This window comes from Odocoileus virginianus, chromosome 33 (assembly GCF_023699985.2).
Source record: "Odocoileus virginianus isolate 20LAN1187 ecotype Illinois chromosome 33, Ovbor_1.2, whole genome shotgun sequence".
Taxonomy (NCBI): Eukaryota; Metazoa; Chordata; class Mammalia; order Artiodactyla; family Cervidae; genus Odocoileus; species Odocoileus virginianus.
Window position 1 is genome coordinate 12,676,465 of NC_069706.1, and position 18,384 is coordinate 12,694,848.

The 18,384-nt window shown below is 43.9% G+C and overlaps 1 protein-coding gene across 13 annotated transcripts in view; it reads left to right on the top strand.

The window, feature by feature from the left end:
* The window catches only part of MRTFB (myocardin related transcription factor B), a 211,080-nt gene that overhangs the window by 179,589 nt on the left and 13,107 nt on the right, over positions 1 to 18,384 (top strand). For 10 of the 13 annotated variants that reach the window (XM_070460849.1, XM_070460844.1, XM_070460848.1 and 7 more), the window contains 7 exons: positions 4,598 to 4,732; positions 6,700 to 6,947; positions 11,948 to 12,080; positions 12,815 to 13,810; positions 15,200 to 15,337; positions 17,580 to 17,738; positions 17,995 to 18,156. In XM_070460849.1, the coding sequence (XP_070316950.1) occupies positions 4,598 to 4,732; positions 6,700 to 6,947; positions 11,948 to 12,080; positions 12,815 to 13,810; positions 15,200 to 15,337; positions 17,580 to 17,738; positions 17,995 to 18,156 (1,971 nt within the window). The remainder of the gene's footprint in view (positions 1 to 4,597; positions 4,733 to 6,699; positions 6,948 to 11,947; positions 12,081 to 12,814; positions 13,811 to 15,199; positions 15,338 to 17,579; positions 17,739 to 17,994; positions 18,157 to 18,384) is intronic. The other 3 variants (XM_070460842.1, XM_070460846.1, XM_070460854.1) reach the window with 1 other exon arrangement.

The window sequence follows — 18,384 nt, forward strand, 5'->3', positions numbered from 1 at the left end:
GACGGGGGAGCCTGGTGGGCTGCTGTCTATGGGGTCACACAGAGTCAGACATGACTGAAGCAACTTAGCAGCAGCAGCAGCAGGCTTCATCAAAATTAAAACCTACATCAAAGCACATTATCAACAGAGTGAAAAGCAACCCACAGCATGGGAGGAAAATAATCTGCAAATCATGTGTCCAGTAAGGGGCTAATATTCAGAGTATATAAAGAACTCTCACAAATAACAGGGGAAAACCTGATTTTAAAATGGGCAAAGGACTTGCATAAACATTTCTTCAAAGAGGATATATAAAGACTAACAAACAAATGAAATAATACTCAACAACACTAATCACTAGAGATGCAAATCAAAACCACAATGAGATATCACCTCATACCATTAGAATAGCAAACATCAAAACGAACAGAAATTAACAAGTGTCAATTAGGATGTGGAAAAATTAGAACCCTTGTTCACTGTTGGTGGAATTGTGAAATAAATGGTGCAAATTGCTATAGAAATTTGGTATGGCAGTTCCTCAGAAAGTTAAAAATAGAATTACCTTATCAGCAATTTCATTTATGGGTATATGGCCAAAAGAACTAAAGCAGTGATTTGTATATCAGTTTGTACACCCGTGCTTCTAGCAGCATTAAAAGTAACCCATGTGTCCATCAACAAATGAATGGATAAACAAAATATGGTATATATACAGTGGAGTATTACTCAGCCTTAAAAAGAAGGAAATTCTCCATGGCTGATTCATGTCAATGTATGGCAAGAACCACTACAATATCGTAAAGTAATTAGCCTCCAATTAAATAAGTAAATTTTTAAAAAAGAAGAAGGAAATTCTGACACAAGCTACAAAATGGATTAACCTTGAGGACACTATACTAAGTGAAATAAGCCATCCACAAAAAGAAAAATGTATGATTCCACTCTAAATGTAGTTAAATTTATACGTATAGAAAGTAAATGGTGGTTGCTGGGGAGAAGGGAGAATGGAATATTGTTGTTTAATGAGCACAGAGTTTCAGTTAGGGATGATGAAAACATTCTGAAAATGAATAGTAGTGATGGTTGCAGAACAGTGTGGATGTATTTAATGATATACAGTTATACACTTTAAAATGGTTTAATTGGTAAATTTTACATATATTTTACCACCATTTTTAAAAATAATAGATTTTTTAAAATGAGTGACGCATGTCAATCCTCACTACTGTCAGATATTCAAGTACCAACTGAACGTCCTCTAGCTACCATGCCAGTGGATTTTAATGTTCAGCTATTTATTCTATAAATGACATGCTTAAACTTAAACTGTGTAATACAGAAACAAGGGGTCAGTGTTAGGTGATATGTTTTAACGAAGCTGGAATTTTACATAAACTATCCATCTGCTAAATATACAAAGCATATATTTTTGATTTGTATTTGACTCATTTTATCTGAGGCTTGGAATATGGAAATATTTAAAGAATAATTGCATCTTGAATTTCTTATTTGCGTACTGCCATCTTAAGATCTCTGCTACATCCTAAGTTGAAAACACATTTATTGTAGATTTAAAGTCTACAGTACAAAACACTTTTGTTTTTAAATATCTAGTTTCTATCCCCCCAGATTGTATAAAGAAATTCTAATGAAAAAGGAACTTACCAGAGATGAATGATTGGTCTTTGGCAAATGTATCATCTTTTCAGAAGGAGCCAGTGCAGATACATGAAACATAAAACTCTAATCAGCTTAAACACTTGCTCTGAACTTACTTTTTTCTTTCGTAGCAAACTTTTCTATAGTGATTTCTAATATGAGAAAGAAAGTGGAGTCGCTCAGTCGTGTCCTACTCTGCGACCCCATGGACTGTAGCCTACCAGGCTCCTCTGTCCATGGGATTCTCAAGGCAAGAATACTGGAGTGGGTTGCCATTTCCTTCTCCAGTCTTTAATATTTGAAGTGCTTTCTTTTGAGTTTTATGTAAAGTTTAAGTATCCATCTTTAAAAAATAATGTTTTCCTATTTCATGTTAAAATGACAACCATTGTCATGAGACCAGAAGTTGTGAAAAGAACGGTGTATCAGATCCAGTAAAACAAAGCGAAGTTTGCAACTTTTTTGTTTTTTGGGAGAAAAGATTCTCCGTCATTTTGAGATTAAATTTTTAATAGTCCATAAGGTGAATTTAGATCTTGATGTTGATGAAGCGTTAAGATTTTAACATATTGCTCAATTTACTGTAGAACAAAATAAGTGCAGTATACTCTATGCCTTGGATATTCTTTTAGTCCTTTTTGGAATACTTTCATTTCCAAAATAATAATACTGAGACTTTTGGGGTAATTCTAGCCACTGGAATTCCAACATCTAGATCTATGATGGAAGATGGGAGAGTAGGGAGCTGGAGGTTTCCTTTCTAAGGCACATAAAAAAGACCAGCAATATGTAAAGAAGCATTTAGATATTTCTCCCTTTTTAACCAGAATTTATCTTCCCATTAGGTAAAATTAACAATCAGTTTATCTCAATTGAGTTATGCGGGAGTCTGTGGTTTTCTAGGTAGCAGAGTCAAACTAAAATGCCAAAAAATCTAAAAGATGGAAGCATTAAGTCAGAAGTCAATCAGACAAGGTCTAGAAATAGAGGCCATACATTTTCATAAATATTACAGTTGATACCACATTTATTAAGACTGCTCTCTAATAAATCATTGCTATCATATCACTCAATAGGGGCTAGACTGGTAAAATAGCTTGCTAGTTTAGTAGAATTTATCTGCAAGGAGATATATATTTCAAAATTCAAATATCTGGTTCTGCTTCATATGCCAGCCAAAGAATGTTCTCCCCCTGTGTGAAAACTGACCCAAAGATAAGTATTCGCGTTTCCAAAAAAACAAAAAGAGTACATGAAAGAGAAATAGTTGACATAAACCCACATCCCTTAAAGCAGGGATCCACAGGTCATCATCATTCACTACATGTCAGAGGTTCACTGAGGAGCCAGACATCTCAAGGCTCTTTGGGGACAGAAGTCACCCTGGAACATAGGTGTCAAGACTCATGGAAGAATCTCTTCATTTCTGTTTGAAAATGAAATTGAATGCAGCCACCTTCATAAAGTCAAGTCTTTTGTATCGTCAACACTTACTGTTAACTACTAGTTACTTAAAAACGTAAATCAATGACAAAGTGAAAGCACAGTTCAGGGAGAGAAGCGACATGGGCATGGACATCTGACTGCACCCACCCACATGCCCCAGGCTCATCGGGCTTGGAGTGACCCAGCATGAGTAACGCCGCCAGGAATTTCCATTCACCCACTGAACAAATATTTATTAAGTAACTAGTATGTGCCAGACAGTAAAGAATCTGCCTGCGATGCAGGAGACGCAGGAGACTTGGGTGTGACCCCTGGGTTGGGAAGATCCCCTGAAGAAGGGAATGGCAACCCACTCCAGTATTCCTGCCTAGAGAATTCCATGGACAGAAGAGCCTAGTGGGCTATACAATCCACACGATTGCAAAGAGTCAGACACAACTGAGCAACTTCAGACCAGATGAGACAGTATGTGCCAGGCTTCATATTTCTTGCAGCTAATAGCCCTCTGAGTTTTCAGGTCATTTATTTTAAGGAGGGAAAATACAGTTTGCTATTTTTAAACCCGAATACTTCAACAAGAGAACTGATTTTGATTGTTGTTATGAATTTGAGAGTTGTTCAGGGAAATAGAAATGATAAAGACATTTTCTCTTAAGATAAGGCAAGGTCCAAGTAGTAATCAATATGCAACATTTAACTGATTTATTATAATAGTACTTTCTCTTTCCAGTAAATGAATACTTACACTGTACTTACAGAAGATTGCTAGTGGGAGTGGTTTTGGGGGGCTGTTGATGCTTCCTTTATTAATATATGACCCCAAATTGAGATTCAGTAATTGCTGGATTTGGCCTAGGCAACAAACTCACTTCTTGCTCTAAGTGTGAGGGGACTGTCAATGCACAGGTCAGTCCTATTAGAATATATTCTTCAGATTTTCTTCTGTTGCAAGAACTGGGGGGCGGTAGTTAACAAGAGCACTAATCAGGTTTGGAAATGGGAACACAAGCTGTCGAGCACTTTTAAGGACACATGCATGGATCGGGCCTACCATAAGCGGAAGCTTTCTTACCAGAGGCTGCCTGACCATGGACCTGGGGTGAGGTTGAGGGGATTCATGGGCCAGTAGTGACGACTAAGCATCACGTCTGAATTAGCCCAGATTAGTGTGACCTATAGGGCAAAACAGCCTTTTGAGTACCATGTCCTGTTTCAATCATTTTTATGAGTCTTGGACTTTCTTTCTGCCGAAAAAGGGCAGTTCTGACCATAGTTCTAAGAAAACACTAGAGTTTTGTGAATCCAGCCTTATTTAGCTTTAGCTTCTCGTTGCTATCAGGGCAAAAACTAAATCATTGGCTCAATGGACGTAAAGCAAGTTATTCCACCATCTATGTCTCAGACATAATACCATATTTTTCTTCTGTATCTTTTCTGTTTCTTTTCTAGCTTTTCTGTTTTCACTGTTAATGATTTCACAGACTTGTCTCCTTTCTGCCTTTTCCGCCAGTTTACTCCAGTGTCCCCAGCAGTTCCTGAATTCTTGAAAACTCCTACTGCGGATCAGCCTCCCCCACGGTCCACAGCACCTGTCCTCCCCCCAAGCACCACGTCCTCAGCGAAGCCCGGGCCAGCACTGGTGAAGGTAGGTACCCTGCATGCGTGCAACCCTCAGCGACTTCACCTTCAACTGTGGTGTCTAGCCCTGAGCACAGAGGACAGAGGCTGTGTCCATATTGCCCAGCCTGCCTTTTAGTCAAGCCTTGAAAACAGAACCTCAGAAGGACTTGCTCACCCCAGCCTTCATAACTGAAACCACCACCTTCAACAAATGACTCTCGTTTGATGGTCACAGAAGAACATCACAAAATTCAGTCTGTATAAAATAACTACAGCAGTGCAGAAAGAGTTTAGAAATCATTTTATCAGCAGTTCCCAATTCAGCTTCCACCAGGCCCGTAAGACGAAACTCAAGGGGAAGAAAGAGAGACTTTAGCACTTGGGATTCATGAATCTCACACACAGATGTCTGTAATGGTAATGTGATTTCAGACTTCTATACACAAGGTCAAATTCAGCAGTATTACAGATATACTATGTGACAGGTTAAAGGTTTTCAAGAAGAAAATACGTGTTTTTTTTTGTTGTTGTTGTTGTTTAGTAGATTTGGCCTGATACAGCTTGGTTTGTTCTTCAGAGAAGCTGCAGATTTATGGCACTGTTCCCTGCATTTTACTTGGTCAAAATAGTTTTTTAATGTGGATTTAGAACTGCTAAATAAAGGAGGGGGAGCTGTAACCTGAGGAATAGTTTAATCATTTTAGATGTGGCTTTTGCCAAAACAAGCAGAACACAGATCACAAACTTTTAGAACTAAAAAAGGACCTCGGAGAACTAGCTAAGCCTCTCAGCACCTTTCAGGTGAGGATACCGAGGCTCAAAGAAGGCAGGCTGTAACAAGGTCAGGACCCTGTCTCTGAATCCCTGTCTGGCCTCTGTCCTTCCTTCTCATTTAGCTACAGTGCTCCTCCTTGGAGGCAGTTAGCTGGGCGTGCTCCTCACTCCCCTCTGTCCCCAGGACCTGCATTTGTCCTTGACCTTCCTGGAGAGAAGGCTCTTGCTACTCCAGGCTGGTTCATCTGTGTGGCCAGGTGTCCATGCCCTCAGGGCACAGATCAGTATATTTCACCCTATTCCATCACTTAGTACTGGAGCCAGAAATTCCAGAGAGTGTCTGTGCAACTGTGCCAGTAAAATCAGCTCTTCCATCCTTATCTCACAGCCCCCAGTGTGTCTTTGTACCTAAAGCATCTTAGAAACAATTCCTATACCATGTTGTTTTGTGTTGTTTTTGTTTTGTTGTGGACCATTTTTTTAAAAGATGAATATATCTTATGAATATTAAAAAGTAGAAACTGATCTGATAACTTATAAATGAAGGAGATGAAAACCCAGAAGAGACATCTGATTCTTAACCATAAGACAGGGTCTCACACCCCATTTTTCAAAATAAAAATGTAATATTTTGGAAAAAATGTTTTAAATTCATGTTCACATCACTCAGCATTTTTTGTGTGTATTTGCCATAGGAATTCATAGCTTTATATTCTGCTTTATTCTCAATTAGAAGCACTTTTCTGCTTTTATGTATTCACCGTAGATTTTAATGATCATAAAATATTCTCAGAATATAAAAGGTTTGTTATATTTGTGATAGAGTGAAATACACTTAATCATTTCCCTATTGTATGTTTAGTGTGAAGCCTCTTTTTTCACAAGGAGATTGTAATGTGTAAGCACTAGGCAGTGTCTACACAGGACCCAAAGCAAATGTTTGCTGAACTCTCATAGATGATGCAGAACTGAGCATATTGCCCTTAGTCTAAGGGAACAATGCAGCAGAAGTAAGCTCTTAGGAGCAAGATTTTTGGTCACAGGGAGCACACAAATGTTCTCACAGCTTCTAAAATGTGTTTACTGTACTGCTTTCCAGAGAGGCAATCCCAGTTTCCAAGGTGCGTTACTTTTTTTTTTTCCTTTTCAAATCAGATATGCACACAGTAGAATAGACAGCTTTCTCTTAAAATGTTCTGTCTTTTTTCTTGAAAATAGCAAAGCCATCCAAAGAATCCGAATGACAAACACCGTAGCAAAAAGTGCAAAGATCCCAAGCCGCGGGTGAAGAAGCTGAAGTACCACCAGTACATTCCGCCGGACCAGAAGGGGGAGAGGAGTGAGCCGCAGATGGACTCCAACTACGCCCGGCTGCTGCAGCAGCAGCAGCTCTTCCTGCAGCTGCAGATCCTGAGCCAGCAGGGGCAGCACTACAACTACCAGACCATCCTGCCCGCGCCGCTCAAGTACGCTCCTGGCCGGGTTTACTGTGGTTTGTACCAGCAGCCCTTGGTCTGAAGGCTGCACGCCGTGACGTACGTGTGCTCAGCGGTTATTTCCATTCTGTTGTCATCAAAGCCCGTAGTGTCAAGTCTACATGGGAAAAGTCTGCATTCCAGTTCACTTTTTGTCCTCCATAACAGGTTCTGAACTTTTCAAGTTAGAAACAACTTTTCTTCCAGGAAAGATTTGCCTGTTTGTTTACTTGAATAATATTAGATGCTATGAGAAAAGCAAAAGAAGTGTAAACCTGGTATAAGCACTTTAAATTTAAAAGAAAAAAAAACAGTTGAGCATAAATGCTGGAGTAGTCAAGGAAAGTTTTATGGAAAAGGCAGGAGGGAAAGGGCCTGAAACTTGGGAAGGACCCTTCCAAGCCAAGAGGAATGATCTGAGCACAAACACAGAGGGAGTTAGAGCAAGCAATGCCTGTTTATGTTGCATGGTGAGAAAAATGGCCTGAGTAAAGAATATGACTCATTTTTAAAGCAGAAGACAGATTTGAACAGAGCCAATGTCTAGAGAAACGTGAAGTTGGGAAGACTTTAATCTTGATATGGTGGATGTTTCAGAGGACCATGGTGACAAGGTAAAATCAAAATGCAAGAAAGAACAGTCTGATGCCAGTGTTGGAGGGGAGTCTGGAAGTAGGAAAGCCAGTTAGAAGCTTGGCAATAAAGCAGATACAAGAGTATGAAGGTACGCTGAGAATGGGAAGGAAAGGAGCAGGTGGCAGGAGTCCCAAAAGACGATAAAAGGTCTCAGTGACCAACAACTATGAAAAAGGAACACGTGTCCAAAGTTTGAGCCCAAGCAGGAAGGACAGAGGGAGTGAGTTCTGAAGATTTCTGAAACTGAACTCTCATAGCAGGACATCCACAGCTAATTTTGATTATGTACTAGAGGAAATCACTGGTTATACATCCGCAGAACACTGTTCTGGAAAACAGATAAAAATGCAAAGTCTCTGTCCTTCATTTCATTCACTTTTCAGGAAAAAGGAATTATTTAGTCAACTTGAGAAAAGAAACTCTAGAAAAAGATCCAAAATCTCATGACAAGGAAAAAATTATACTCTGATCCAACCACTCAATATATGACCACATGATCTGTAGAAGCCTGTGTTTTCTACACGTAGGCTAAGCCTTCCTCCATGGAGAGCCTGTATTTTCTAGGAGTAGAAAAGGATTAAGGCTTACTAAAAAGCTTCTCTGTAAGAAATAATCTCCTCATATGCTAAGAATTATCAATTCACTTTTTTCTTTGAAGACACAAATATCTTGAGGAAGATTAGACCTATTAGTCATTCAGACCTTCCTGTGAAGTGCTTAAATCTGAAACATCAGGGCAACAGAGATGAAGGAAGAAAAGAGTGTTTGTAGCATGTTTTTATTTTAAGAGCAGGCAGGCCCGAGAGAGCTGTTGACATTGGAAGGGACCCAGAGAAGGCCAGAGAACTGGATGAACATCAAAGACAAACCACTGCTGCTTTACAGCTTCATCCAGGACCAGGGAGGCGGCCCCCACCCCGCCACCGTGGGACCCCAGTGAGGGAGGAGGACAGCAGGGGTGCTCTCAGCACCCCAACCACGTGCTCAGCAGCATCCTCACAGCGACTCACAGTCGATAGGACTGACCCCATGCCCTGTTGAGGAAACTGGTAACTGAAGAGCCAATAAAAGGTGGTGTCTTAATGACATAATCCTTTCTGTAATGTAAGAAATTGTGTGGGGCCAGCTTTGCAGATGAGAAGAAACATCTGGCGGAGGGAGGGGGTGGTGGGCACCCAAACTCGAAAGTTCTTTGTCTTTCCATGAAGGCTTTAGTTCCCCTCTCCTCAAACACTCCCGCCACCAAGCCACCTGCCCCAAGAAAGCGTCATCCAAAAAGATCCAAGAACTCGGAGGAGGAAGGAGCTCTCATTTCTGTCTTATTTCACCAGACACCAGTTTTGTGTAATCTCCAGATCCTAAAAATGGAGATGTTGTTTTCAAACACATTGTTTCCTTTTACCAAAATTCAATATAAGAAACCAAATGTGGGAGTTGTGTAGTGCCCACAGTGGTGGAACTTTACTGATAACAAAGCCCTTTGGTATCTTGGGAGAAGCAGGAGCCTGGAGACATGGGGCTTTAGTTCCCACATGGCCACATACTGACAGAAGGGAAGGGTCCCAGCAGGTGTCTGGACCTCAGGGTCCCCAGCCACGCAGTGACTGCATTCATCAAGTATCCCCCCTACCTTTTCCCCCTCTGTTGATTTGGGGGGAAAATAAACCAACTTATTTTTGTTATTTTAAAACTTGACTTAAACACTAAACTATTCATCATAGTAATGAGTATTCTAGAGTCTCAGCATGACTAAAATAACTAGTGTACACTGGCGACTTCCCCAGTGGCCCAGTAGTTAAGAAAACACCTGCCAGTGCAGTGGACGCAGGTTCGATCCCTGCCTGGGAACAGCTCTCACATGCCGTGGGGCAGCTAAGCTGGTGCTCTGCACCAAGAAAAGCCACCTCAGTGTAAAGCCCCCACTCTGCAACTAGAAAGTAGCCCCCACTGTCAACTAGAGGAAGCCCGCGTGCATCAGTGAAGACCCAGCACAGCCAAAGATAAATTAATTTTTAAAAATTTAAATTACGCGTTCTCATGGAGAAGATATCATTCATGAAGAAGCAGAAGTTATTTGGAGGCAGTTTTACAGTTTTTATGTGATAAAGCACAGACCTATGTACATGAACAAGAATGTAGTGCATCTCTGGTATTAAAATTTCAGAGAGAGTGATTAGAAAAATTATCTAAAGAGCTTTTCTGGGGGACAGTAGTGAACATAAGGCTGAGAAACAATGATTAAAATGATTTTATAATTTGAAAATATGATTTTTAAAAGTTGACTCTTTAGAAAGAATAGTGATATATTTTAAAATATTTGTCATTTCATTCAAACTTCAGGTACTTAATTTCAGCATAATGCAGGCAGGTTTAAAAAGTCTCAGATGCAAGTCAAGAGTTAGCTGTTGACAAGTCCAGAGCTGGCTTTAAACACAGGCTTCTTAAAACCCATTTGAGAAAGTTCATCCAGCCGTGGACCTCACCCCAGAGGCACCGTCACCTCAGATCCCTGCTTCAGAATATGGGATTCAACGTCTCTGGTACCAAGCTTCAGCACCACAGCTTTTACTGACAGTTAAGCCTGAGGCTGCAGTGATATTGGTTGTACAGTGTTGACGACCACATGCACCTTTCTCTAATGACTATCAACCAGCCAGAAATGAAAATGCCATTGCTGCCAAGCATATCACAGCCAGAAGGCATCAAAAGGACCTGTCTTCAACATGAAAAGTTTAGGGGAATTAGTGCAAAAGTACAACAGATTCATCAACACTTTTGTGTGTGTGTGTGAATTGAATTTTTTATTAGAAAAAATGCCCTATTTTATAGATCACCATTTATGAGAATCCTACCAAACAAACTGGCCTTGAAGAGAAACACCACAATGACAGAAAACTCAAAATATTCACCAACACTTTTTAAATAAGCTTTTTAAAATGTAGTATAAGTTAGAGAAGTCCCTAAATTATAAGTGAAAACTGATGCCAAAGTAAGCGTGCTGCTACATCAAGAAAAGGAACACTGTCAGCTCCATTGTCCTTGGGGCACATCCCCCCTCAGTGACGACCCTGATTTGAATCCATGGATTAGTTCTGCTCAACATGGTGTTTGTGAGTCATGTCTTTATTCATGCAAACAGCAGCAGCTAATTTTTATTGTTGTCTGTTTCATAGTTCATCCACCCAGCATCCTCTTGATGGGACAGCTGGTTGCTTCCAGTTGGGGCTCTGATGAATAATGCCATAGTAAATCTCCTAACCTGCATCTCTTGGTTCACATATGTGTGTCTTTGTCAGGTGTTGATCTAGAAATGGAGTTGTTAGATCAGATGGGTATGGTGTTTCTTTAGTAGATACTAAACAGTTCTCCAAAGCAGTTGTACTAACTCTGCTTCTCCCAGTTGTGTATGAGGGCTGTGGTTGTTCCAAGTACCTGGTGGTGTCAGTCTTGCATACTATCACAGCAGCTCTGCTGGGTGTGCAGTGCTGTTTTGCTGTGGTTTTCATTTTCCTCATACCTGATGAAGTTAAGCATTCGTTCATATATTTGTTGATCATTTGTGATATGTTTGTTCACGATTTTCCAGTAGGTTTTTCTTTTTCTTACTGTCAATAATTTGCAAGACTTCTGTGTGTATTCTAGATGAGGCATCTGTCAGAAGTATGTTATTACAGACATCTTCTCCTGGGGCTTGATTTTAACCCTCTGAAAGATATCTGAGTGCTTTTTGTGTCCTAAGAAATCTTTGCTTATCAAAAGCTATGAAGATACTATCCTAAGTTTTCTTCTCAAAGTTTGTTTTCCAGTTCATATTTAGGTTTTGGGATGGTGTGAGGCTAGGGGTTCATCAAGAGCCCTGTTCCTCTCATGTGACTGACTGTCCAGTTTGGCCCATTACCACTGATGGAAGGACCACCCTTTCCCACTACACTGCCATGTCACCTTTGTCCTTGCATGCAGTGTCTGTTCCTGGATTCTCTGATCTCTCCCATTTGTTGTCCTGTCCTTGCATCAGCATCATCTTCATAACTGGCTCTGTAATAAGTTTTGCCCTCTGGTAGTATGATGCTTCCAGCTTTGCTTTTCTTCTTTAAAGATGCCATGGCTGTTTTTGGTCCTTTGCATTTCCGTATAAAGCTTTGAATCATCTTCTAACTTTTTACCAAGCAAACAAATAGACAAAACCTGCAGGGATTTTGATTGGGGTCTAATTTGACTGACATCTCTACCATATTGAGTCAGCCAACCCATGACCAGGTAGTTTTCTCTTTGTAAGTTCACAGATTGTTAACAGGAGCAATGTCAACCTCAGAAATCATTTTATTAGAAAATCTAATTTTCTTTTTCTTTTGAAGGCCACTCAGTGACAAGAACAGCAGCAGTGGGAATCCAACTTTGAACACTACCACATCTAACACACCAAGACAGAATACACCTGCTCCTGTGAGAAAGCCAGGACCTCTGCCATCGAGTTTGGATGACCTAAAGGTGATCATTTTAAGTGGGATTTATTCACCCGTAAGAACCACAGAACTATAAACTATGCCAGATCTGTCCAGCAGATGTAGGCAGTTTCTAATAGACTTTCAACTTTACCAGCAATAGGATAACCATTAAAGAAGTACTTTCTTTTTACATCCATTAAGTTTCCTTTAAAATGACCAGTAATAAATTTCCATTTATTGAGCAAATGCCATGAGCAAGCACCTTCCTCCCTGCTTGTTGCGAAGTTTGGGAGAAGTAGGTGTAACAGGTGAATATGATCTCCAGGGCCCTCTTTACTGGGTTCCACCCCTACGCAGCCTTCTGTTATCTGTGATAACTTGGGCCAGTGACATGCCCTCTCTCCCCACCTGTAAAACGGGAATAATAATGCCTACACCTCACATGAAGGTTAACCGAAAGAGTAAAGCGCTTCTGGCAGTGTCTGGCCCATGGCAATTACACAGTAAATGTAATTGTTATCATTTCTGGTAGTAAATCTTTTCGGGTAGCAAAGGAATTAGCCTCTAATAACCCTTGTTTTATCACTGGCCTCTCAGGTCCTTTACATCTATAATTCTGTGTTTTTGTGTGTTTAAAAAAAAAACATGTCACACTTACATGCAGTCATACAGAGCTGTCTGACAGATGTAGGCACCTTTTCCAGCACATAGGTGTGCTGTAGATTCATCAGAAGGTCGTAACACCAAAAAAGCGATCTGATTGATTTGTACTTCCAGGTATCGGAGCTGAAGACAGAGCTGAAGTTAAGGGGTCTCCCCGTGTCAGGCACCAAACTGGACCTCATTGAACGCCTGAAACCCTACCAGGAAGTGAACAGCGGCGGCCCTGCTGCTGGTGGCATCATAGCTGTGCCCACACCCGCCATCGTCCCCAGCAACCCCGAAGTCACGGCGGCCCTGCCCGTGGCAACACTACAGAACTCTGTGACCAGCTCAGGCTCCACTTTCAAGGCCGAGCTGCCCCCCGCCGGCAGCAGCAGCGCGGCCCACGTGGACAGCGGTAGCTCCCCACTGCCCATCTCACCTGCGCCTTCCGAACAGTCCAGCCTCAGTGCTGAGGACACGAGCATGGCCGACACGTTCACCGAGATCATGACCATGATGTCCCCGTCACAGTTCCTGTGCTCGTCTCCCCTGCGGGCGACCGGCACCGAGGACAGCCTCAGCCCCACCAGCAGCACGCTGTCCACCCTGGAGCTGGACGCGGCCGAGAAGGACCGCAAGCTCCAGGAGAAGGAGAAGCAGATCGAGGAGCTGAAGCGGAAACTGGAACAGGAACAGAAGCTCGTGGAAGTTCTGAAGATGCAGCTGGAGGTGGAGAAGCGAGGGCAGCAGCAGCAGCGGCCCCTGGAGCCCCCGCCCCCGGCCAGCGCCCCGGCCCCATCAGGCTCCAAGGCCGACCCGACGCGGGCCACCACTGTTTCCACCACCAAGGATGAGGCCCCACTCCCCGACGGCCCTGGCCCGGTGGCCGGCCAGACCCTTGTTGCCAAAAAGGCCGTAGTCATCAAGCAAGAGGTGCCTGTGGCCCCAGCCGAGCCACCAAGCCTTGTCCCACAGTTTTATGTGAGTTCCCAGGGCCAGCCGCCCGCCGGGGTCGCTCAGCCGCAGGCTTTACTGACCACGCAAACTGCACAGCTGCTGCTCCCTGTGTCCATCCAGGGCTCCGGTGTGACCTCAGTGCAGCTCCCCGTAGGCAGCCTCCAACTCCAGGTGTGAAGCGTGTCTTCTAACTCCTTGCCTTACAGCCTGCCTGAACCAGAAACGGCTCGTGGCGAACAGACCCGAGCTGCTTCATGCATGCACCCCAGTCAGGCTGCCAGGTGGCAGGAACTGCGTGCATGTGTTGGGGGTTGTTCGCAGATATGGACAGCTAACAGTTTTCAGAGTAAAATCAGATGGGGTGCTTTGCCTTCCTGCTGCCTTTCTCCCTTAATGAACACAGCAGCGCATGTGGAGACATGTTTAAATACCAGTGGCATTCTCATAATGACAACAGCGACCGTCACTGGGTACTTCTTGTGTTCGAGGCACAGCACCAAGTGTAACACTTCAGCTGGCATGCTTCATTTAATCCTCCCTTTCCCTAGCAGACCCAAGTGAGAAAGCCCCCGTCTAGAAAGGAAAGCGAGGCCCCGAAAGGTTGAATAAGTTGTCCAAGGTCAGAGCTGGCGGTCGAGGCCTGACTGCAGGGCTCCTGCTCTCATGTCCACTCCTGTCTCTGCCTCCTAAATGTAGTTCCTGAAAGGCACCACTAAGGTGAAGATGCTGAAACTAAGGAGAATGTGAGCACAGACTCAGGAGTGAGGCTGGTATTGACAGAGGATAAAACACTGGTGAGCATGAAGTTTCCTTTGAGGCCAACCATTACTTGAAGCCATTGTGTGCAACTTGACTTTGGAAGGTTTTTTCAACAAAACTTGGGCTGCAGTCCACAGAAACCATGTGGAGTCCTGCTCCTCTACCCTGACCTCCCAGAGAGGAGCAGTCTTGTCCCCTGCCCCAGGGTGAGAAGGCATGACCCAAAGGGCCTGGGCCTGTGCTGAAATTCTGGCTCCCCTGTTTAATCTTTAGAGTGTCTGTGAAATTGAAAGTCCGCTGTATAATATGGCTTTTCTAAGCATTCGTTTTCCTGTCCAAGTCTCCCACGAGAGGTGCTGTTCAAGGAACAGGAACTGCATTTTATTCTGGGCCTGAGCACCCAGCATGTGGCTGGCTGTCCCCCTGGGGAGCACAGACGCTGCAGCTAAGAAGTGGGAATTGGGACAGTCTGGCTCCTAAAATTACTATAGTTACTACACCTGACTTATTATGTATGGAACTGCTGTCAGTTCTGACTTTCCACAAACTCTCAAATGAAAATCTTAGCCACTTACGAAACAGTCAGAGCATGAAAGTAACTGGTCTCGTGTTTAACTCTCTAGTTTCAAGTTAGGGTTCAAATCTATGTACTAATGAATTGAAGTGTGTATATATAAACATTTTACCTTATTATTTTTTTTTCAGATGTGAGCCTCACATGACCAGTTATCCCACATCTAAACTCTTCATTCTAACCTTGATTTGAACAATTCAGTTGATTTTTTTTTTCCTTCCTCCTAGACTCCACCACAAACAGGAATCCAGACGCAACCTCAGATAGCAACCGCCACCTTGTCCTCGGGCCTGGCCCAGGCTGCATCTCAGAAACAAGACGCTTTCCCAGCACATGTGCTCAGTCAGCCTCAGCAAGTCAGAAAGGTTGGTGAATGCCGACAGCAACAGGCTGTTGCTGATTTGTATTAAATATTATCATCCGCTCAACATTTAATGAGCATCTTCGTAGGCGCCTCCTCCATGGGAAGCCCCTGTTTGTTCTTTTCTGTGATGCCTCTTCTACCGAGTGAGCCTCAGGTCAGAGGGCATTTGGCTGCCATCTGAAAGAGCACTCACCTTAGCAGTTAAGCTCCTCTTCCAAGTTTCGAAACTATTTTTTCAATCCTCATATATAGAATTTTCTAAGGTTTTTGAGTTTCTTTTCAAAATAATCATTTTGTAGGGGGAGAAGTGCCCTGGGAAAAAATATCTGAAGATGAAAAAGACTCTTTTTGAAAGGTTTATCTTGAGCAAGATCTTTATGTATTTTTAAGAGTCTGCCTTCTCAGAGAGTAAGAGCCAGGCAGCCTCGGCCTGGCTGCCATTCTAGCTCACCACTTCCTCCGTGCTGTGCCTCATGCAGGACTCTTGAGTATTGGTTCCCCATCTCTAGAGTGACGCTGCTGATCTAGGCCTCAGAGTCCTCTACAAGACTTCTCCAAGAGTTCTGCTGAACAGGCCCGTGTCACCCAGACTCCCTCTTATCCAGTAGGTGGAGCTATGTGCACATCTCCTTGCCAGAAAAATATTAAGTCCTCAAAAATAGGTCTTACTATTTTAAACCTGGAGAACGATTAGTCTCAGAGTTTTAATCTTTAGCATAAAAGAACCTAGATAATTAGGTGTAGCTATGATGTGCCCAGAGTGCTGTGGACTCTCTGGGCTAAGTCAACCGGAGTAACAGACAGAAGTGACCTCTTGGGACAGTGACCGTCATGTTAACACACCTGCTCTCTTGGAATATCCTCTGAGGAGTGCAGTGAGCAGTTGAGTGCAGTGAGAAGCCTGGCAAATGTTCAGATGGTAAGACTAAAGTGTTCTTTTAAGGAAGAGAGAGAAAAAGAGTATACAGACAGATAAATGAGAAAGTATAGCTATAGACCTCATCACCCAGAGAAGCTGTACTGTCCAGAAGGACACACACTCACACAGGTAGACTCTTTACAGTCTGAGCCACTAGGGAAGCCCCAGGAAACACAAATACAGAGGATAAGTTTCTCTCTCAGAATACCAGCAGTGTAAAGTATATTCATGAGTAAACCAGTTCTGTGAAATACAGCTACAAAACAACGTTATGGCCATACATTTGCACAAGGCCCTAAAACCTTTGGCTCTTGATGAGGAGTTAGCATAGTTCATAATTCCACAGGAAGAAATTCTCACCTCTGCCTAACTGAGCAGAAGAGAGCTGCTCAGAAGGGGGCAGACTTTAAATGGGGCTTTGCAGTGATTTGGAGAAATGTTCAAGAAAAGTGGAAAACTGAGTGTGGCCTTTCAGTTAGGAAGGAAAGGGAGCCTGGTAGTAAGAAGGGCAGCCCACCAGCCCAAGATTAGGATTTTACCCAAGGGCAGGAGAGTGAGTGTAGGAGGGATGCGATCACGCACACGCGTGTGTGTGAGGCTGTTATCGTTGAGGTGGGTTGACAGGCAGGGGGGTGCAGCTGGACCACAGAGGCAGTTTTCTAGTGATGGATAGTGAGCACCTGGATCAGGACACCAGACCACAGGGCCCGGCCCCGGAGGCGTGTCTGAGATGTGTGAGTGCTGAGGGTGGAAAGCAGAGCAGACTGATGGGTCCATTTACCCCATAAAGTGTCAGCATTAAAGGCAAAACCAAGACTTACTTTCCCTCAGAGGCTGGGGGCAGTGGCAAGAGGGGGAAAGTTTAATTTGCAACATATTCAATTCAAGATATCCCAAATGTATGTGTGTAAATGTGACAAGTGTGGCTTTGGCACCTGGGAGCAAGCCTGGGAAAGGTGGACCTGGTGGTTATGAGATGAAGAGCCACGAGAGGAGATGAGGAAAATCATACCCACAACACGCTGCCATCCAAGACAGACCACAGATGCTCAGAAACCGGGGCCCGTGGGCTGCTTCCAGCCCACCTCTGTCTGGGGACGCACTGTCCTGAGCCCACTCTCCGTTTCATGTCTCATCCAGGCTGCGTCTGGGCCACAGGCCAGGGTAAAGCAGTAATAATGGGGGCCACACAGCCCCCAAACCCTAAACTATACATTTTGTGGCTTACACAGAAAAGATTTGCTAAGCCCTGTTCTAAAACATGATTTTCTTTATTAGGGAAAGCAAAACGACAGACTGATGAACAAATATTTATTCATGACAGGTTTTCACCAGCTCGGCATCCAGTACAGTTCTGCCCTATCAGAGACCACCTGCTCCAGCGGTGCAGCAGCCCTTTATCAACAAGGCGAACAACAGCGTCCTTCAGCCCCGAAGCACCCCGCTGCCCTCCCTGCAGAACGGCCCCAGCCCTCCCAACAAGGTAACCCGGCCCCCTGGGCAGTGACAGTGCACACGGGGCACAGGTTCATCCAGAGCCCAGGCCTTCAGGCCTGTGCGGCTGAGCATCGGCATTAACGGGGTCGCAGGGTGGCGAGGAGACCAAAGTCCCAGGGTGTACTTATTCCGGGGCAGCTTGGCGGTCAGCACAGTGAAGGTGGCCCCGCCCACCACACCTCTGGTGGGGGAGAGGCTGCTGCCAGAGCCCAGCTAACCGGTTCCTCCTCTGTCTGCCGCAGCCCGGCTCGCCCCCTCCACCCCAGCAGTTTGTGGTCCAGCACTCTCTGTTTGGGAGTCCAGTCCCCAAGACGAAAGACCCTCCCCGCTATGAGGAAGCCATCAAGCAGACGCGCAGCGCCCAATCTTCCCTTCCAGAGGTGAGGAGGCCAGGCTCCAACATGGTAGGTCCTCCTGAGCTTGAAGCCCTGGTCTAGATGGACTTGCCTCCCAAGAGACACAAGTTTCATGACTTGGGAGCCTTGTTTGCCTTTTAAGTGCTATTTGAAATCAAAATATCATTCACATCGAAGACTCCCAAGGGTTTTCAGCAGCGACATAACCTGCAGTTCCCACTTACTCAAAGTTTCAGTGTTTGTCTTTAACTTCCCCTCAGAGCCAGAGGCGGGTCA